Below are 22,450 nucleotides of genomic sequence, written 5' to 3'. Positions count from 1 at the left end.
CTAGAACTTGACGCCAAGAGAGAGACTGGAAGACTCTAATTCCCAGAGGGCAGAGCGAAGCTGCGCCTGCGCATTCTCAGTGAGAGCGTGTATGTCTGTGTGTCTGAGGAGAGAGAGCGAGAGTGAGTGAGTGAGTGTGAGTGCTGGGTAGGGTGGTGGCCGTTACGTTCGGGGCAACGGCTACGGCAGTGGAGAAGTAAGAAGAGAAACAACGTCCGGCGCTTCCGGCTTCGCTTAGGAGGAGGAGGAGCTGGTAGGGAAAGGAAACTGATTCGCCCCGGGCCTGGACTAGACTGAGTTGGGCCGGTGGGGGTCTGTGCTATGAGCCTTTGAGGGTCGCTGGGGACGCGGAGCGAGACACGAGAACCGAGAACTATGTCTCAGCCGCCGCCGCCGCCTCCGCTGCCGCCGCCACCTCCTCCCCCTGAAGCTCCGCAGACTTCGTCGTCCCTGACGGCGGCGGTGGCTGCTACAGGGTTGCTCACGAAGCGGAGAGACCGGAGAATCCTCTCCGGCAGCTGCCCAGACCCGAAGTGCCAGGCTCGTCTGTTCTTCCCGGCCTCCGGTTCTGTCAGCATCGAGTGTACCGAGTGCGGACAGCGGCACGAGCAACAGCAGCTGCTGGGGGTGGAGGAGGTGACCGACCCGGACGTGGTGCTACACAACCTGCTGCGGAACGCGCTGCTGGGGGTTACGGGGGCACCCAAGAAGACCACGGAACTGGTAAAGGTGATGGGCCTTTCCAACTATCACTGCAAATTGTTGTCGCCCATATTAGCGCGCTATGGAATGGACAAACAGACAGGCCGGGCTAAGCTTCTCCGGGACATGAACCAGGGCGAACTGTTCGATTGCGCTTTACTGGGTGACCGCGCCTTCCTCATCGAGCCTGAGCATGTTAACACGGTGGGCTATGGCAAGGACCGCTCCGGAAGCCTCCTATATTTGCACGACACTCTTGAGGACATCAAGCGGGCCAATAAAAGTCAGGAATGCCTCATTCCAGTGCACGTGGACGGGGATGGACACTGCCTGGTGCATGCTGTGTCCCGGGCTCTAGTAGGCCGGGAGCTCTTCTGGCATGCCTTAAGAGAGAATCTGAAACAGCACTTTCAGCAGCACCTGGCCAGATATCAAGCCTTGTTCCATGACTTTATTGATGCTGCTGAGTGGGAGGACATTATCAATGAGTGTGACCCTCTGTTTGTACCGCCTGAGGGTGTTCCCTTGGGCCTGAGGAACATCCACATATTTGGACTTGCCAATGTGTTACATCGCCCTATTATTCTGTTAGATTCTCTCAGTGGCATGAGAAGCTCTGGTGATTATTCAGCCACCTTTCTGCCTGGGCTCATCCCTGCAGAGAAGTGCACTGGGAGAGATGGTCATTTGAACAAACCAATCTGTATTGCATGGAGCAGCTCTGGTAGAAACCATTATATCCCCTTGGTAGGCATAAAAGGAGCTGCTTTGCCCAAACTGCCTATGAATTTGCTTCCTAAAGCATGGGGCGTGCCTCAGGAACTTATTAAAAAGTACATCAAACTTGAGGAGGATGGTGGTTGTGTTATTGGAGGAGACAGAAGTCTGCAGGATAAATACTTACTTAGACTTGTTGCTGCTATGGAAGAAGTCTTTATGGACAAACACGGTATCCACCCTAGTTTGGTTGCTGATGTCCATCAGTATTTCTACAGGAGGACTGGGGTGATAGGAGTTCAGCCTGAAGAAGTCACAGCAGCTGCTAAAAAAGCAGTGATGGATAATCGCCTTCACAAGTGTTTGCTCTGTGGTGCCCTTTCTGAACTTCATGTACCTCCAGAGTGGTTGGCTCCAGGAGGGAAACTATATAACCTGGCAAAAAGTACTCATGGACAGCTGAGGCCTGACAAAAATTACAGCTTTCCTTTGAACAATTTGGTTTGCTCATATGATCCAGTGAAAGATGTTCTACTCCCAGACTATGGATTGAGTAACCTTACAGCATGTAATTGGTGTCATGGCACATCTGTGCGAAGAGTCAGAGGAGATGGGTCTATTGTGTATTTGGATGGGGACAGAACTAATACTAGGTCCACTGGTGGCAAATGTGGTTGTGGATTCAAACATTTTTGGGATGGTAAAGAGTATGACAATCTACCAGAGGCTTTTCCTATTACTTTGGAATGGGGTGGCAGAGTGGTCAGAGAAACAGTATATTGGTTCCAGTATGAAAGTGATTCATCTTTGAATAGTAATGTTTATGATGTTGCAATGAAACTTGTTACCAAACACTTTCCTGGTGAATTTGGGAGTGAAATCCTAGTTCAGAAAGTTGTCCACACTATATTGCATCAAACTGCCAAAAAGAATCCTGATGATTATACTCCTGTAAATATAGATGGTGCTCATGCCCAAAGAGTTGGAGATGTACAAGGACAAGAGTCAGAGTCTCAGCTTCCAACTAAAATTATTCTTACTGGACAGAAAACAAAAACTTTGCACAAGGAGGAGTTAAATATGAGTAAAACTGAAAGAACTATTCAACAGAACATTACGGAACAGGCTTCTGTAATGCAGAAACGGAAAACAGAGAAGTTAAAACAAGAACAAAAAGGACAGCCCAGGACTGTTTCTCCCAGTGCCATTCGTGATGGGCCATCCTCTGCACCTGCTACCCCTACCAAGTCACCCTATTCACCAACAACTTCTAAAGAGAAGAAGATCCGAATAACAACTAATGATGGACGACAGTCCATGGTTACACTTAAGTCTTCAACTACCTTTTTTGAACTTCAGGAAAGCATAGCCAGAGAATTCAACATTCCTCCATATTTACAGTGTATTCGATATGGCTTTCCTCCTAAAGAGTTAATGCCACCCCAGGCAGGAATGGAAAAGGAGCCAGTTCTTTTACAGCATGGTGACAGAATTTCAATAGAGATTCTAAAAAGTAAAGCAGAAGGTGGTCAGTCTGCTGCAGCACACTCGCCTCACACTGTGAAACAAGAAGAGATTGCTGCTACTGGTAAACTGTCATCTAAGGAACTTCAGGAGCAAGCTGACAAAGAAATGTACTCCTTGTGTCTTTTAGCAACGCTCATGGGTAAGATCAATTTAACTCATATGGTAGTCCTTAATCTAATTGTGAATATAATACACTTTTTTTCGGTTTTTGTGGGAAAAAAACCTGGAGTCATCATAAAAACTAGTTATATTATTTAGCTGTTTGACAGTTAATGGTTAGATATTAGTATGATTCTCTATTGAGTAAATATTAGGAAAACACAACTAATAAAGTGAAAATAGTATCTTAATGATCACCAGATTATTTAAATATAACTTACTCTTTTTTAAAAAATTACTCAATTTATTGTGACATTGGTTAATAAAATTATATCAGTTTCAGGTGTACAATTTTATAATATATACTTTATATTGTATTGTGTGTTTACCACCTCAATAACTTATTCTTTTAAATAGGCTTGTAATGGATCCATTTAAAGCTTTTTTCATTCCCTCCTCTTGGTTCTGTTGAGCCTGCCCACTTTTCTTTCCTCCCTTTACATTTATTTTTAAATTTTATTTTATTGCATATCATGTGACTTTGGGACTTCCTGTTTGATGAATTGCAGTTTCTGATGTTTTTATTCAGACTGCACTCCCCACCTAATAGTCTCTCTCCTCCATTTGCTGTTCTTCCTTTTCCAGTTCATCACATTTTTCTTATTTGATCATTACTATTTGTGTTCAAGTGATTTCCTTATTCAGTGACTCTTTGCCATCAATTGTAATGAGCTTTTGTAACTAATGAAAAACATGAAAACTGAGGTAGATGTTAATGGGGTTGCATAAGAAGCATTTCTTTTTAATAATTCAGCATAAAGGAAAATATATTGTGAACAGAATATGTAATTTAAAGCTTTAAATGATTGGAGATATGATCCAGGTGCACTTTTTACATTTGTATTTGCTTAATCTGTGTTTTTAAATTAATGCTAATAAATTTTATGTAAGATTTATATAAGACTTAAAGTAAAAGTAAATTTTAAGGCCCAAAAAATAAGGGCCTTATTTTTTGCTGGGATTAGAGCTTTCAACTAGAAAAGTGACCTGGGTTTTGATTGTTTTCCAAGAGTACTAAATATCAGTGAATTGGGTCTTGACTTTCCAAAATGAAGATTATTTATTCTTGGCTTTTTAAATTAGGGGGTCTAGTAGTTAATAGGAGATCTAAAAGCCCTGTACAAATTTATAACTTGATATTGCTGATTTTATTTTAGTAGACATAGTCATTGAACTGGGAGATATATCAAGAAATATAGTAGGCACTTTACATATTTCTTTCTCAGAGTTTTTAGTTTCTTAGAGGTTAATTGCATGGAATAAAGAAATATTGTATGATCTTTGGAATTAGAAAGACTGAGAATTTGAATCTCGGCTCCTTATTAACTTAGTGATTTCAAGTAAATTGCTTACTCCCCAGTACTTCAGTTGCTCCTCTGTATAAAATACACCTCATCATTGGTATACAAGGTAACAGTATATTAGCTGTAGAACTCTGAAAATTAAATAACATCAGCACAAAATGGATAAAATTAGATATGTGCAGAAAACAACAACAACAATCTTCCAGGTTAAAATTAGGAAAGAGAAGGCTTCCTGAATAGAAGATGAACTCTTGAGAATGTGGCTCAGTTCATAACTAACTTTGGATGCTAAGCACCTACTATAGTGCCCAGCAGGTAACAGGCACTTTGAAATGTTTTTGATTGAATTAAATAGATGACCTTAACATATCTAAACAAAGGCTGTGCCAGCAGAAATGGAATGGATGGTCAGCACTGAACATTGAAAAAGTTGAAAAGCAGAATTTGGTGCTGTTTATACACTGCTGTACAAAGGGGAAAGATACATCATTTGTGATTCATGAAAATTCTGGAAACTAGGAAGGTAATCTCTATTGAGGGGCAGGAATATGTGGTCAGTCCTCATCATGTCCTGGCTGAAAGATCTCTGTCCTTTTACTGTTTCCATATTCATCAAGCATTGATTCTGGTTTAGCATCCTGATATAAATGTTGATGTACAGTTGAGAGTGTAAATGAGGATTATATGGCATGGATGAGATTATTATCAGTAGTCTAAAAGTCTGGTCAGCCATATTTCTTAACAAAAATTAGTACAATATAATTCTGGTTTATAATTAGTCACTTTTTAAATTTTGGTTTGAGGTTTCTGAACCTGAATATCTGAGTAATAGACTGGACTGCAATGAGTTCACCAAGATGATGTCTTCCTGTTATGATCCTTTCCCTCTTTACCTCCAACATTTATGTTACTACCCTTACAAACCACAAAATTTTTTTGTCTTCTCCTTCTACTCCAGACACAAAATTTGAACAAGAAAAGAGTGTTTTGCTAATTTTATAATGGTGACACTTAAGAGATTTTCTGCTTATAATGCTAAGGCATTGCCATATATATATATATATATATATATATGGCAATATATATATATAATTATTACTAACTATATTTGAATTATATAGAAGATACTCTTAATAAAAAGTGGTGTGCTTGTAAGAATGTCAACTAGGGATAGTTATATATACAAAACGTTATGTAGAGTAGTGGGAAACTATTGATGTTGAGATTGAAGTGGTCTGGAAAATGGAAAATGACAGGGCTTATTTAGAAAACTGCAAGTTTCAAAGTGCAGAATTATTTTGTGAATTACCAAATGTGAACTAAGCTGCCGATATGTTAATTTAGAAAATAGCTCATCAAACTTTATGCTGTTCAAATAGCTCGCTCCTTCTCATTTAAGTTTAGGCTTAAATACCACCTTAAGAGAGGCTTTCTCCTTCTGATCACCTTATCTAAGAGTGAGAGACCTTTGCTAACCACTCTAAGTAGATACCTCTATCATTGTATCCTTTTCATTTCTTTCATAGCACCTATTACAAGTTTTCAAATTCTTATTTGTTGGTTTACTTATTCACTTGCTTCCCCAACTGTATTATGAACTCCATAAAGGCAGGGACAGTAGCCTGTTTTATTCACCAATGAAAACACTATCACTTAGTACAGGGACTGACACTTATTAGATACCAAGAAAATGCTTGCTGAATGAATGAATTTATTTCAGCAAAATGAATGTCTCCTATGAGTTAGGTACAGAGATGACAGAAATAGTCCTTGCCTTCCATAAACTTAAACTTATCTGCAGGATCCCAACTGAGGGCATCCTATACTTTTTATAGCTTTCATCTTCATTAAATAGCTTTTATATCTTCATTAAATAGGTTGAATTCTTGATAGTTAGGATCATGTGCTTTTTCATTTTTAAGTAGAATATTTACTTTCTACAATTTCATACTATTTGTACTTTGAAGATTAAATTAAACTGATTCTCTTCCTTTCTGTACTAAGCTACTTTGATACCTTTAATTTTCTTTCATATTTTTTCAATCACAAAATTATTTTTAAAATGTGAAGAATTCAAGTATGTATAAAGTAAAATGTTAGTTTTCTTCAGCATTTGCACTCCCCAGGAGTAAGACTGTGTGTGTGTATGTGTGTTTGTGTATATGTACACATTTACACACAGGTTTGTGTATTGGTATGTGTATGATAAATATATCATTGTTGATGATGACACTAAAAGCTGTATGGGCTCTATACACTTAAAGAACTGAGTTAAAGGAGCGAAACAGGCATGCCTTTCTTAGAGTTTTTTGTTTTTTTGTTTTATTTTGAGAAAGGAAGAGAGAGATGGGGAAAGGATATTTCATATACCTGGCCAGGTAGCATATTTGGTTAGAGCAGGGGTCGGGAACCTATGGCTCGTGAGCCAGATGTGGCTCTTTTGATGGCTTCATCTGGCTCGCAGACAAATCTTTAATAAAAAAAATAGCATTAAAAATATAAAACATTCTTATGTATTACAATCCATTCATTTCCTACTGCGCATGTTCATGGTTGTGGGTCGCTGGAGCCAATCACAGCTGTCCTCTGAGACAACACAAAATTTTTATTGGATAATGCGTAAAGTACACGGGTCATTGTATGGCTCTCACGGAATTACATTTTAAAATATGTGGCATTCATGGCTCTCTCAGCCAAAAAGATTCCCGACCCCTGAGTTAGAGCATTGTCCTGATATACCAAAGTTGCGGGTTTGACCCAGTCAGGGCACATATAAGAATCACCAATGAATGCATACATATGTGGGACAACAAATTGATGTTTCTCTATCTCTCGCTCTTTCTCCCTTTCTCTCTAAAATCATCAGTAAGTAAAAAAAAAAATTTTAGAATAATATTTCATATAGATACTATATTTTTGAATTTACTCGCTTCATAAATTACAAAGTAGGAACTTCAAATCATCTTTTAAAATATCTAAAGTTAGTAAATTGGAATGATGATCTTTTAAATTTCTTTTAAACCCATGATTGTATTACTATATTAGTAGTGAAAGTTAGAAAAAGATATTTTACAAAATGTTTCATTTTAAGGTACTTTTTAAAATTAAAAAATTACTTCTTATTAAAATGGAAAAACCATCAAATAAACCAAAAGAAACCATAATACCACTGCCATAATATAACTGCTGTTCAAGTAGGAGACATGAAGACTATTAAAAGGAAGAATTTGCCTGATCTGTGTTGGCACAGTAGATAAAGCGTTGACTTGGAACGCTGAGGTCACTGGTTTGAAACCCCAGGCCTGCCTGGTCAAGGCACATATGGGAGTTGATGCTTCCTACTCCTCCTCCCCTTCCCTCTCTCTCTCTCTCTCTCTCTTTCTCTCTCTCTTTCACCCTCCCCTCTCTAAAATTAATTAAAAAAATTTTTTTTAAATGAAGGATTTTTGAGGAGGGCAGGGTATGAAATGAAGTTGGTGGTGTAGACTTTTTTTTTTACATTTATACACACAGTGTGTTGAGTTTAAGTATTTTACTGTTGTACTATAAAGAAACCATTGAATTATGAAGTAAAATTATTGGAAACTAAGAAAAATATGAATTAACATAATATTTGCTAGATGTTTTATAAAACTATTCCTATTCTCTAAGGGTTTGCTTTCTAATGAAATTATAGAAAAATAATTTTTCACCCCTTTTTAAGATTTACTCTTTTAGCAACTTTCAAATATTCAATATGTATTTTTTAACTTACTGATTTTACAGAGAGAGGGGTGAGGGGGAATGAGAAGTATCAACTCATAGCTGCTTCACTTTAGTTGTTCATTGATTGCTTGTCATGTGTTCCTTCACTGGGCAAGCCCAGGGTTTTGAACCAGTGACCTCAGCATTCCAGATCGATGCTCTATCTGCTATGCTACCACAGGCCAGGTCAAATATGCAATAATTTTAGCTATTGTCACCATGCTGTCCATTATATCCATGACTTATTTACTTAATAATTAGAAAGTTGTACCTAAAAGCCTTTCCCTTTGTTTTTACTATGGTTTTGTTTTACTAGATTCATGAAGAGGTATCATTGCCACTATTACTTATATTTTATCAGTAACATTGGAGACCATTATCATGACTGCTTTCAATTAAGTATTTTCAGGACCTCTTTCAGACCTTGTTAAAAGGAAAAATCTCATTTATACAGTTCATTCATATACATTCATTCACCAAATGCTACAAGGTCTACTACGACTGTCCAGCCCAGTGCCAGGCCCTGGGAATAGAAAGTCAGATAGGCCACTGACCTTTTCCTGACTCTGAAAAGCTTCTAGTCTAGAAGGGGAATAGAAAAGTAAACTAAATTAATGGGCAGTGTGGTATTCATGGGCACTGGAGCAACAAGGAATGTTTCTACTTAGCCACTCTGAAAAACCCTAGAGGAAGTGACACTTAAAGTTATATTTACTTATTTATTTAAAATTTATTCAGGTAACATTGGTTAATAATATTATGTAATTTTCAGATGTACAACATAATTTGATATGTGTAGACACTATTGTGTGTTCACCACCAAAAGTCTAGTTTTCTTTTGTAACTTTTGTCATATATTTGACCATTTACCCAATTCACAGTCCCCCAACCCCCCTTTCATTCTTGTGACTACTATTCTATTGTATATATCTGTGAGTTTTGTTTTATTTCTTTTTTGTATGGTTTTGTCCTTTTTCTCCTGACCTGTTTCACTTAGTATAGTACCCTCAAGATCTATCCATGTTGTTACAAATGGCAATAATTAATTTTTTAATGGCTGAGTAGTATTCCATTGTGTGTGTATTTACATATATATTTATATATCTATATAGATACATAAGAAATGTTATTTTTCTTACTAGTATTTGGGTGGCCAGTTCTGGGTAGTTTACTAGTTTAGTTCAGATTTTTACCCCCCCCCCAAATTAAGTGCTACCATATAATTTTTTGATATATTTTCCAAGTAAATGATACCCTAGAGTATTTTATAAAATACTGAGTACAGTGAAGTTAGCATTGGTAATAATTAAATGAAAGCTTATCACCATAGAAATAATTTATTCAAATGAAGTTTAATAAGTTTAAGTTCATTAAGTTTAATTATAGCCTTATTCTAGTAATACTGTGTCATTAGTAATGAATTTATGTGTAAGAAATATTCTAGTTAACTGAAACTTTTAAGTGGCAGGGCTTTTAAAATTTATATACTTTCAACTGATATACTAAGAAACTTTAGCCACCTGTCATGCAAATTTATATTCTTGTTTATGAATGTTGAAAAGGACTGGAGCTCTGTGAGACTGTGGGTACATAGTATTATTTCATTAGTAACCTACTTTCAAAACTCAGATCAAATAGTATCATTTTCTAGTAGGAAAGAAAAAAGTTAATCTTTCTTCAAAAATTAACTATAAAAGCCCTTATTATGAAAGTAGTACTGTACATTATCAAATTATAAAATAATGAAAGTATAAAGAAACAAAACAACCACCTTCCACAAACCAAAAGTTACTTTTATGTTCCTTCCATTCTTTATTAACTCCTTGAACAATGATTATCATTCTTAACTTTTTATTTGAAACTTTTTGAAATAGGCACTATCAAAGAATGTTCTTGAAAAAATGTTTTTGTGACATGGTGGTTTGTTTATGGATATTTCGTGAACTTCCAAAGGCTATTCTAAATCTCTTCAACAATTTATTTTTCCCCTAAATTTCTATTTTTAAAAGACCCCTTTGGAACAAGAATACAACATTAATTATTTATCTTCAGTCTACCTATTTACTTTTTTTCTTAGCCTCTTCCATCTTTTTTTTTAATTTGGTTTTAACATAAGTATAGAAAATATAATTTTATATTATTCTTTTATAAATTATCTTTCTATAGCCTTCTCTGTTATTTTAGTCCAGGGTTGCAAATTAGTATCCTTTAGGCTGTATTGAGTTATCAGATCTATTTTGTTTAATAAGCCCAGTATTTACTCATGTAGTTTTAAAGGAATTTCTGAATTAGCTTCTACATTTAAAAATTGAGAGCATTCACATTAAAAATCCAGATTTCTGGCTTCTCCTGAAAGGCCACATGATCTTGAAACGTTGGATGTACTTTTCTGTGACAGCAGTTGGCAGCGGCTGCCATCTTTAGATGGGCCATGGTTTAGCCTCATCATCCCATATCATCTCCTTGTCTGTTATACCAGGTTGCCTTGCAATCTCTGTTAGATGATAACCCATATTAAAGCAACCCTGAATTGAACACTTTTTTTTGTTGCTAATACTATATCTGTTTTTATTTTACAGGAGAAGATGTATGGTCTTATGCAAAGGGGCTTCCTCACATGTTCCAACAGGGTGGTGTATTCTACAATATTATGAAGAAAACCATGGGTATAGTTAATTTCTATTTTATTGATTTTATTTTTATATAACATCTTTATTCAAGCTGTTAGAAGATTAAGAAAGTTCAGACAATATTCTTCTAAAACCATTTCTAATGTTACTTTTAGGTATATATCCTTTAGCAGCCTGCCTAATTAGAATGGATTGTTGTCTTGATATTCACCTGTGTTTTCTGCTGTAATATTACTAAAAATCTATCACTTTCTTGCTCCTATTTTGTCATTTAAATTATATATATGATTCTTAACAACTGAAGAAAAATTGTGAACCTGACCTGGTGGTGGTGCAGTGAATAGAGCATCGGCCTGGGTTGCAGAGGACCCAGGTTCAAAACCCCGAGGTCACCAGCTTGAGTGTGGGCTCATCTGGCTTGAGCATGAGCTCACCAGCTTGAGCATGGGGTCTCTGACTTGAGTGTGGGATCATAGATAAGACCACATGGTTGCTGGCTTGAAGCCCAAGGTTGCTGATTTGAGCAAGGGGTTACTGGCTTGGCTGGAGCTCCCTGGTCAAGTCACTTATGAGAATATGAGAAAACAATCAATAAACAACTAAGGTGCTACAACAAAGACTTGATGCTTCTTATCTCTTTCCATTCCTGTCTGTCACTCCCTCTCTTTCTCTCTAAAAAAAAAAAAAAATTGTGAAATTAGAAGCAGAATTGGTTGGAATGCTGGTGGCTATCCCAGAAACAGATAATGAGTTTTTTGTTTTGTATTTGGGCTGATTGTTATATACTTTAGTGCTTTCTGGATTTTAGAGGATAAGTCATTTTATATTTAACTTCTTTGCATATTGTGTATACATCAGGGGTCGGGAACCTTTTTGGCTGATAGAGCCATGAATGCCACATATTTTAAAATGTAATTCCGTGAGAGCCATATAACGACCCGTGTACATTACGCATTATCCAATATAAATTTGGTGTTGTCCCGGAGGACAGCTGTGATTGGCTCCAGCCACCCTGCAGCCATGAACATGAGCAGTAGGAAATGAATGGATTGTAATACGTGAGAATGTTTTATATTTTTAACATTATTATTCTTGTTATTAAAGATTTGTCTGCGAGCCAGATGCAGCCATCAAAAGAGCCACATCTGGCTCACGAGCTGTAGGTTCCTGACCCCTGGTATACATTGTTTGGAAAGGGATGTGTGATTGTACAACTATCCTCATAGTTTTAAGGTCTTAAAGAGAGAGGATTCCAGTGTGTGTATTTGGAACATACATATTTTTTCAAAAATTTGATGTGAATGCTTTTGGGCTCAGACTTTTTATCACTCTGGCTTATCTTACTTTTTCACCTACCTGACCTGAGTACAAATTTAAGTGCATAATCTCTATTTTATGGTTTTTATCTTCCTCACTTTTTTTCCCATTCTTAACCCCAGCCGCAATTTGGCTGTGGTAGAAGTGTTCAAATGTATATAAAAGCAGCAATAATAATAGTATAATGAGCCCCTATTTACCTACCACCCAACTTCAAAAATTATCAGTACATTTTACCCCGTCTCAACTGGACTATTATAAATTCTACATATAATATAATATCATCTGTAAGAACTTCAATATGAATCTTATTTTTTTTTTTCCTTTAAAAAAAATAACCACGCCTGACCTGGTGGTGGCACAGTGGATAGAGCATTTGACTGGGATGCAGAGGACCCAGGTTTGAAGCCCCAAGGTTGCAGGCTTGAGCACGGGCTCATCCGGCTTGAGCATGGGATCATAGACATGACCCCATGGTCACTGGCTTGAGCCCAAAGGTCGCTGGCTTGAAATCTAAGGTCTCTCTGGCTTGAACAAGGGTTCACTTGCTCTGCTGTAGTGCCCCCCTCCCACTTCTGGTCAAGGCACATATGAGAGAGCAATCAATGAACAACTAAGGAGCCACAACAAAATTGATGCTTCTCATCTCTGTCCCTTCCTGTCTCTCCCTATCTGTCCCTCTCTCTGTTGGTGTTTAAATCTCCTTGATTTTTGATTATCTCAAAAAAATTTTTATCTTGGTGTTTTTGAACTGAGGACCAAAGAATGGCTTGTTTTCTCCCTCCCTCCCTCCCTTCCTTTTTTTCTAAGATAGGCTTATTGAAGCATAATTTGCATATAGTAAAATTCACCTTTTTTAGGTATGTAAATTTTGACAAACATATAGACATGTGACCACTACCCCAATCTAGATAGAGAATATTTCCATCATTCTAAAAAGTTGCCTTATGTCTCTTTCTGATTAATCCTAGACCCTGTCAACCACTGATTTGATATCTGTCTCTGTATGTTTGCTTTTTTTATATCACCATATAAATGGAATTATATAGTGCCACCTTTTGTTTGTGGCTCCTTTGATTTAGCACAGGGTTTGGCAAATTACTGGCTATGGGCTGTTATCAGGCCCACTGCTTATTGTATATAAAGTTTTATTGAAACAGCTGCTCTCATATTTACATATTGTCTATGGTTGTTTTACACTACAATAGCAGAATTGAGTAGTTGTGATAGAGGCTCTATGGTCTTCAAAACCTAAATATTACGCCTTTACAGAAAAAAATTGCCAATTTCTGTTTTACCCTAATGCTTTTGTAATTCATCTATCTAGTTGCATATATTAATAGTTCATTCCATTTTTAAATTTTTTATTTTTTTTAATTTTTATTTTTCTGAAGTGAGCAGTAGGGAGGCAGAGAGACAGACTTCTGCCTGCACCCGACTGGGTTCCACCTGGCAAGCTTACCAGTGGGCGATGCTCTGCCCATCTGGGGCATTGCTCCATTGCAACTGGAGCCATTCTAGCACCTGAGATGGGAGCCATGGAGCAATCCTCAGTGCCTGGCCAACTTTGCTCCAGTGGAGCCTTGGCTGCGGGAGGGGAAGAGAGAGATAGAGAGGAAGGAGAGGGAGAATGGTGGAGAAGCAGATAGGTGCTTCTCCTGTGTGCCTGGCCGGGAATTGAACCCAGACATCCACATGCCAGGCTGACGCTCTACTACTGAGCCAACCAGTCAGGGCCTAGTTCATTCCTTTTTATTGCTAAGTAGTATTTATTGTATGTATCACATTTAAAAAAAAATTCATTACCAGTTGAAGGACACTTTTTTTTCTTTTCAGTTTTTGGCTGCTATAAATGCAACCACTAAAACCATTTGTGTACAGGCCTTTGGACATGTTTTCATTTCTCTTTGGTGAATACCTAGGAGTGGGATTGTTGAGTCATTATGGTGAATATATGCTTAACTCTATAAGAAACTTTCAAAACATTTTGTGTTCCTACTAGTACTGAATTACCAGGGTTCCCATTGCTATGTATCCTTGTCAGTAATTAGTAGTATAAGTTTTTATTTTAAAATATATTTATTTAGTGAGAAAGGGAGAGAGGGAGAGAGACTTTTTTAAAAAAATTATTCACTTTAGAGAGAGAGAGAGAGAGAGAAAGAAAGAAAGAAAGAAAGAAAGAAAGAAAGAAAGAAAGAAAGAGAAAGGCAGGAGGAGCAGGAAGCATCAACTCTCATATGTGTCTTGACCAGACAAGTGCAGGGTTTCGAACCGGCAACCTCAGTGTCCCAGGTCGACTCTATCCACTGTGCCACCACAGGTCAGGCCTGCAGTGCTTTTTTATAGGGTTTTTTTTTTAAGGTTTTTTTTTTTTTAATTCATTGATTTTAGCCATAGAGGAAGGAGAAGGGTAGAGAGAGAGAGAGGAATATCAATTTTTCCTGTATGTGCCCCTACCAGGGGTTGAACTAGCAACCTCTACACTTTGGGCCAGTGCTCTAACAAACAGAGTTATCTGGCCAGGGCTATTTCCTAGTGTTTTTATTTGCATTCCCCTACAAACTGATGATGTTGAGAACTTTTCATGTGCTTATTTGCTATCTCACTCCTACCCCCAATTTAAAATTGGTTTGGAATTTTGTGTGTGTGTGTGTGTGTGTGTGTGTGTAAATTATTTTTTAAGTGAGAGGCATAGACAGACTCTCACATGCTCCCTGACTGACCAGGCTCCACCTGGAAAACCCCCTATGGGCTGATACTCTCTGCCTCTCTGGGCTGCTGCTTTGTTGCAGCTGAGCTATTTTAGCACCTGAGGGTAGGCCATGGAGCCATCCTCAGTGCCTGAGGCCAACTTTGCTCAAGTCATTTGAGCCATGGCTGCGGGAGGGGAAGAGAGAAAGAGAGAGGGAGGGAGGGGTAGAGAAGCATATGGTTGTTTCTCCTGTGTGCCCTGACCAGGAATCAAACCCAGGACTTCCAGGATTATTTTTTTTAATTGAGGAGAGTTTTCTTTATATATGGGGCACACATCATTTAAATTGCAAATATTTCTCCCAATTATAACTTGTTTGTTAATTCTCTTAATAATATCTTTTGAAGAGTAGAGCTTTCTAATTTTTTTTATTGATTTTAGGAGGAGAGAGGGGGAGGAAGGAAAAAGAATGAGAAGCATCAACTCGAAGTTGCTTCACTTTAGTTGTTCATTGATTGTTTTTACTAAGTATCTTGGCTGGCGGGCTCAAGCTGAGCCAGTGACCCCTTGCTTAAGCCAGCCACCTTTGGGCTCAAGCCAGCAAGCTTGGGATCATGTTGATTACCACACGTTCAAGCTGGGTGACCTCAGGATTTCAAACTAGGAGCCTCAGTGTTCTGGGTCAATGTTCTATCCACTGCACCACCACCAGTCAGGCTAGCACTTTCTAATTTTTATGACCAGTTTAGTGTTTCTTCTTTTATGATTTATATTCTTTGTGCCCTATCCAAGAAATTTTTGCCTAATCCAAGGTCACAAAAATTTTCTATGTTTTTTTCTAGGAGTTTTAGTTTTAGGTCATTTAAGCTTATGATACATTTCAAGTTGATTTTTAAATTTAATTTAATTTAATTAATATTTGAGAGAGAGAGAGAGGGAGACAGGAACATTGAGCTATCCTCTATGTGTTTTGTTTTGTTTTTGTATTTTTCTGAAATTGGAAACAGAGAGGTAGTCAGACTCCCACATGTGCCCGACCAGGATCCACCTGGCACGCCTACCAGGGGGCGATGCTCTGCCCATCTGGGGCATCGCTTTGTTGTAACCAGAGCCATTCTAGCACCTGAGGCAGAGGCCACAGAGCCATCCTCAGTACCCAGGCCAACTTTGCTCCAGTGGAACCTTGGCTGCAGGAGGGGAAGAGAGAGACAGAGAGGAAGGAGAGGGAGAGGGGTGGAGAAGCAGATGGGCGCTTCTCCTGTGTGCCCTGGCCGGGAATCGAACCTGGGACTCCTGCACGCCAGGCCGACGCTCTACCACTGAGCCAACTGGCCAGGGCTCCTCCATGTGTTTTTACTGGGGAATTGAACTGGCAACCTTTGTGCTCTGGAATGACACTCCAACTCTATCTGGCTAGGGTTTAATTTTTATTGATTTTTAGAGAAACAGAGAGAGGAAGGGGGAGAGAAGGGAAGGGGAAAGGAAGCGTTCATTTGTTGTTCCACTCAGTCGTGCATTCTATGCTTCCTTGTGTGCCCTGACCAGGTATCAAACCCGCAACCTTGTCATTTTGGGAGGACCCTCTTAACTGACTGAGCTAAATGGCCAGGGCCTCAATTGATTTTTTTAATACGTTGCAAGGTATGAGTCGAGGTAGTTTTTTTCTTTTTTTTGATGTATGGATGTCCAGTTCTAGCACCATTTGTTGAAAAAACTACACTTTATATCATTGAATTACTTTGATACCGTTATCAAAAATTGACCATGAATTATACACTTAAGAAAGGTGAATTATATGCAAAATATATTTCAATAAAGTTATTTGTTAAAAATCAATTGACCATATGCATATGAGTCTATTTCTAGAATCTTAAAATTAGTTCTGGATATTCTAGGTGTTTTAACCATGTAAATTTTAGGATCAAGTTTTCACTTTCTACAAGAAAATCTGCTCAGATTTTCTATTGTGCTTGTGTTGAATGTGTAGATCAAATTGAGGACAATTGATATTTTGACTACATCAGATCTGGTTCGTGAAAATGTTATATTTCTCTGTTAAGTCTGCTTTAATTTCTCTTACCAAAGTTTTATAGTTTTAGCATATAATTATTGCATATCCTTCATTTGTACCTAAATATTTCAAGTTTTAGAATGCTATTGTAGCCTGACTGGTGGTGGTGCAGTGGAGAGAGTGTTGACTGGGTTGCTGAGGTCCCTGGTTTGAAACTCCAAGGTCGCCAGCTTGAGCGAGTGCTCATCCGGTTTCAGGTTGGAGTCGCCAGCTTGGGCACAGGGTTGCTGGCCTGAGCATGGGATCATCAACATGAGCCCATGGTCTCGGGCTTGAGTCCAAAAGGCACTGGCTTGAAACCCAAGGTCTCTGGCTTGAGACCAAGTTTGCTGGTTTGAGCCAACGGGTCACTGACTCTGCTTAAGCCTCTCGGTCAAGGCACTTAGGAGGAGCAATCAATGAACAACTCAAGTGATGCAACTATGAATTGATGCGTCTCATCTCCTTCCTCTCTCTTTCTTTTCTCTCTTGCTAAAATAAATAAATAAAAAGAATGCTATTGTAAAATACGCTTTTTAAAAACTATTTCCTGGCGCTGGCCGGTTGGCTCAGTGGTAGTCGGCCTGGCGTGTGGGAGTCCCGGGTCAATTCCCAGCCAGGGCACACAGGAGAAGCACCCATCTGCTTCTCCACCCCTCCACCCCCCCTCCTTCCTCTCTGTCTCTCTCTTCCCCTCCCGCAGTCAGGGCTCCATTGGAGCAAAGTTGGCCCCAGGCACTGGGGATGGCTCTATGGCCTCTGCCTCAGGCGCTAGAGTGGCTCTGGTTGCAACAGAGCAATGCCCCAGATGAGCAGCGTATCGCCCCCTGGTGGACATGCCGGGTGGATCCCGGTCGAGCGCATGAGGGAGTCTGTCTGACTGCCTCCCCGTTTCCAGCTTCAGAAAAACAAAACAAAACACAAAAAACTATTTCCTGTTGTGCATTGCTAGTGCACAGAAATAAGATTGGTTTTTATGCCCTGACCTTGTATGCTGTTGCATTGTCAAACTCACATACTAGTTCTAGCAGATTTTTATTAGATTCTTTGGGATTGTCTATATAGGTTATCATATCATTTGCAAATGAAAACAGTTTTATTTCTTCCTTTCAATCTGTATGCCTTTATTTCTTTCTCTTGCCTCATGGCATTGGCTATAAGTTTATTGTTAGGAGTAGTGAGAGCGGACATCCTTGCCTTTTTGCTGATTGTAGGGGGAAGCATTCAGTCTGTAGATTTTCCAGAAATGTTCTTTTTCAGGTTGAGGGCCCATTCCCTTCTATTCCTAGTTTGCTGAAAGTTTATATTGTAAAAGGATGTTGAATTTTATCAGGTGCTCTTTTCCTGCATCTGTTAAAATGATCTTAGGGTTTTTCCCTTTAGTTTATTGATAGGGTTGAATTGCGCTGATTCACTTTATCTTTTTAGTTTACCTTTTAAAAAATATTATTTTTCATTTTAAGTTGACATTCAATATTATATTAGTTTCAGATGTACAGCATAATGGTTAGATATTTATATAACTTGTGAAATTATCCCCCTGATAAGTCTAGTACCCCTTGACATCATATATAGTGTCATTGCATTATTATTGCCTATATTCCCTATGCTGTACTTAACATCCCTGTGACTATTCATTGATTCAATTTTTTAAAATTATTATTTTTCTGCAGTGAGAAGCAAGGAGGCAGAGAGACAGATTCCTGCATGTGCCCGACTGGGATCCACCCCGCATGTCCACCAGGGGGCGATGCTCTGCCCATCTGGGGTGTTGCTCCCTCTCAGCCGGAGCCATTCTAGCGCCTGAGGCAGAGGCCATGGGGCCATCCATCCTCAGAGCCTGGGCCAACTTTGCTCCAATGGAGCCTTGGCTGTGGGAGGGGAAGAGAGAGACAGAGAGAAAGGAGAAGGGGAAGGGTGGAGAAGCAGACACTTCTCCTGTGTGCCCTGGCCAGGAATCGAACCTGGAACTTCCACACACTGGACTGATGCTCTACCACTGAGCCAACTGGCCAGGGCTCAATTTTTTTTTTTTTTTAATATTGAACCAAGTTTCCGTGGTGGATTCAAATTGCTTATATATATTGAGTATTTTTGCATGTCTTTATGTTCATGAAGGATAGTAGTATGCACTTTTCTTTCTTTTTTTTTTGTATTTTTCCAACGTTAGAAGCAGGGAGGCAGTCAGACTCCCACATGCGCCCAACTGGGATCCACCAGGCATGCCCACCAGGGGTGATGCTCTGTTCATCTGGGGTGTTGCTTCATCTCAGCCTGAGCCATTCTAGTGCCTAAGGCAGAGGCCATAGAGCCATCCTCAGCACCCGGCCCAGCTTTGTTCGATTGGATCCTTGGCTGTGGAGGGGAAGAGAGAGACAGAAAGGAAGGAAAGGGGGAAGGGTGGAGAAACAGATGGATGCTTCTCCTGTGTGCCCTGACTGGGAATTAAACTCTGGACTTCCACATGCTGGGCCAACGCTCTACCGCTGAGCCAACCTGCCAGGGCTTGTACTTTCCTTTTAATGTCTGTATAATCAGGATAGTGCTGGCTTCATAAAATAGAATTGGGAAGTGATCATTCCTCTTCTGTTTTCTGGTAGATATTGTAATAGTTTTAATATTCTTTTTCTTAAATGTTTGGTAGAATTTTCCAGTGAAGCCATTTGTGCTTGGAGTTTTCTTTGTTGGATAATTTTTAGCTACAAATTTAACTTCTTAATAGAGTTATGCCTAATAACTTCATAGAGTTGTAACCTTCTAAGGTTATCCCTTTCTTCTTATTTTTTTAAGAATTTATTTATTGATTTTTTTTTTAGAGAGGAGAGAAAGAGAAATGGGGGAGGAGTGGGAAGTATCAACTTGTAGTGGTTGCTTCTCTCCTCTACCTTGACCTGGTAAGCCCAGGGTTTTGAACCAGCAACTTCAGCATTCTAGATCAATGCTTTATCCACTGTGCCATTATAGGTCAGGCTCTCCCTATCTTCGTCTTTTGTGTGTGTGTGTGTGTGTGTGTGTGTGTGTGTGTGTGTGTGTGTGTGAGAGAGAGAGAGAGACAGAGACAGAGACAGAGAGAGACAGAGAGAGGGACAGACAGGCAGGAAGGGAGAGAGATGAGAAGCATCAAAATTTGTTGCGTCTCCTTAGTTGTTCATTGATTGCTTCCCCCATATGTGCCTTGACCAGGGGGCTACAGCAGAGCTAGTGACCCCTTGCTCAAGCCAGTGACCTTGGGCTTCAAGCCAGTGACCTTGGGCTCAAGCCAGCGACCATGGGGTCATGTCTATGATCCCACGCTCAAGCCAGTGACCTCGATTTTGAACCTGGATCCTCCATGTCCCAGTCTGATGATGCTCTATCCACTGCACCCTGGCCTGGTCAGGCTATCCCTTTCTTCTTTAGTAAACTTGGTTACTTTTGTCTTTGAAAAAATCTATTTTATCCAAGTTATCAGTTTTATTGGCATACTATTGTTTATAATGTTCTCTTACTATCATTAATGTCTTTTCAGTCTATAGCTCTTTCATTTCTGATATTGTATTTCTCTTGTTTTGTGCCTCTTATGTTTTGCTGACCAGTCCAGTTAACGATCTCTCAGTTTTATTGATCTTTTCAAAGAAACAGGTTTTAATTTCATAGGTTTTTGCTATTGTTTTTCTGATTTCAGTTTTACTGATTTATGCCCTTTATTTTTTCCTTTTTTATGCTTGCATTGTGGTTAATTTACACTCTTCTTTTTAGTTTAAGTAGAAACTTAAATTATTGATTATAAAGTTTTTATTTTAATGTAAGCATTTAAAGTTTTAAATTTCCCTCTGACACCTCCTTTTCTCATCCTTTTACTTTCCATCTTTTTTTTTATGACTGAGATAGAGAGATGGAAAGATAGGGACAGACTGACAGGAAGGGAGAGAGATGGGAAACATCGATTCTTTATTGCAGCTCCTTAGTTGTTCATTGATTACTTTTTCATATGTGCCTTGACCGGGGGCTACAGCAGAGTGAGTGACCCCTTGCTCAAGCCAGCGACCTTGGGCTTCAAGCAAGTGACCTTGGGCTTAAGCCAGTGACCGTGGGGTCATCTCTGTGATCCCATGCTCAAGCCAGTGACCCTGTGCTCAAGCTGGTGAGCCCACATTCAAGCCGAATGAGGCTGCACTCAAGCCAGTGACCTCAGGGTTGCAAACCTGGGTCCTCTGCATCCCAGTCCGACACTCTTATCTACTGGGCCACTGCCTGGTCAGGCTACTTTTCATCTTTTACTTCATCTCCCTTCTGAAATATATTGATACCAGTTAATGGTTTTTTAAAAGTTAGTATTTAATTAGGATTGAGTATGCCTGACCAGGTGGTGGTACAATGGATAGAGTGAGGTTGCCAGCTGAGTGCAGGCTCATCCGGCTTGAATGCAGGCTCACCACCTTGTGCGCGGGGTCACTAGCTTAAGCATGGAATCATAGACTTAACTTCCTGGTCACTGGCTTGAGTCCAAAGGTTGTTGGCTTGAAGCCTAAGGTTGCTGGCTTGAGACCAAGGTTATTGGCTTGAGTGAGGGGTCACTGGCTTTGCTTGAGCCCCCAGATCGAGGCACATATGAGAATCAATTGATGAAAACTAAGGTGCCACAACTATGACTTGATGTTTCTCATCTCTCTCCCTTCCTCTCTTTCTATCTCTCTCATTAAAAAAAAAAAAAAATTAGGATTATGATAATGGGGGAAAGAGTAGTTTTTCTAATAAATGGTACTGGGACCAAGTGTATGTCTACATGCAAAAGAAAGAAAATTTGACCTCTACCTCACACCAAATACAAAAGTAATTCAAACTGTATCAAAAACCTGAACATAAGAACAAACACTAGAAAAATCTTACAAGAAGAAAGACAAAGGCGTGAAACATTTTGACTTTGGATTAGGCAAAACCATAGATAGGATACCAAAAGTACAAGCATCAAAAGAAAAAAGAGAAATTAAAAGCAAACTTTTGTGTTGCAAAGGACACCATCAAGAAAGTGAAAAGAGGCCCTGGCCGGTTGGCTCAGCGGTAGAGCGTCGGCCTGGCGTGCAGAAGTCCCAGGTTCGATTCCCGGCCAGGGCACACAGGAGAGGTGCCCATCTGCTTCTCCACCCTTCCCCCTCTCCTTCCTCTCTGTCTCTCTCTTTCCCTCCCACAGCCAAGGCTCCATTGGAGCAAAGATGGCCCCGGATGCTGAGGATGGCTCTGTGGCCTCTGCCTCAGGCACTAGAATGGCTCTGGATGCAACAGAGCAATGCCCCAGATGGGCAGAGCATCGCCTCCTGGTGGGCATGCCGGGTGAATCCCGGTCGGGGGCATGCGGGAGTCTGTCTGACTGCCTCCCCGTTTCCAGTTTTGGAAAAATGAAAAAAAAAAAAAAAAAAAAGTGAAAAGAAAGACAACCCACAGAATGGGAAAATATTTTTGCATATTATGTATCTGATGATAGATTTGTATCCAAAATTTTAAAAACCCAATTAAAATGGACAAAGGATCTGAATAAACATTTCTCCAAAGAAAATACATAAATAGCCAATAAGCACATGAACTGATGCTCAGCATCATTAACTGTCAGGGAAATGCCAATCATAATCAC

General features: G+C 39.5%; 1 protein-coding gene across 1 annotated transcript in view; it reads left to right on the top strand.

The window, feature by feature from the left end:
• Positions 1-91: 91 nt before the first annotated feature.
• The window catches only part of VCPIP1 (valosin containing protein interacting protein 1), a 29,276-nt gene continuing 6,917 nt past the window's right edge, over positions 92-22,450 (top strand). The window contains exons 1-2 of the mRNA XM_066266249.1: positions 92-3,085; positions 10,733-10,819. Coding sequence (XP_066122346.1) covers positions 376-3,085; positions 10,733-10,819 — 2,797 coding nt within the window. The 5' untranslated portion in view covers positions 92-375. The remainder of the gene's footprint in view (positions 3,086-10,732; positions 10,820-22,450) is intronic.

Source organism: Saccopteryx bilineata, chromosome 3 (assembly GCF_036850765.1).
Source record: "Saccopteryx bilineata isolate mSacBil1 chromosome 3, mSacBil1_pri_phased_curated, whole genome shotgun sequence".
NCBI classification, from domain to species: Eukaryota; Metazoa; Chordata; class Mammalia; order Chiroptera; family Emballonuridae; genus Saccopteryx; species Saccopteryx bilineata.
The sequence above is the reverse complement of the archived record's forward strand: the minus strand, read 5'-3'. Positions and strand labels throughout refer to the sequence as shown.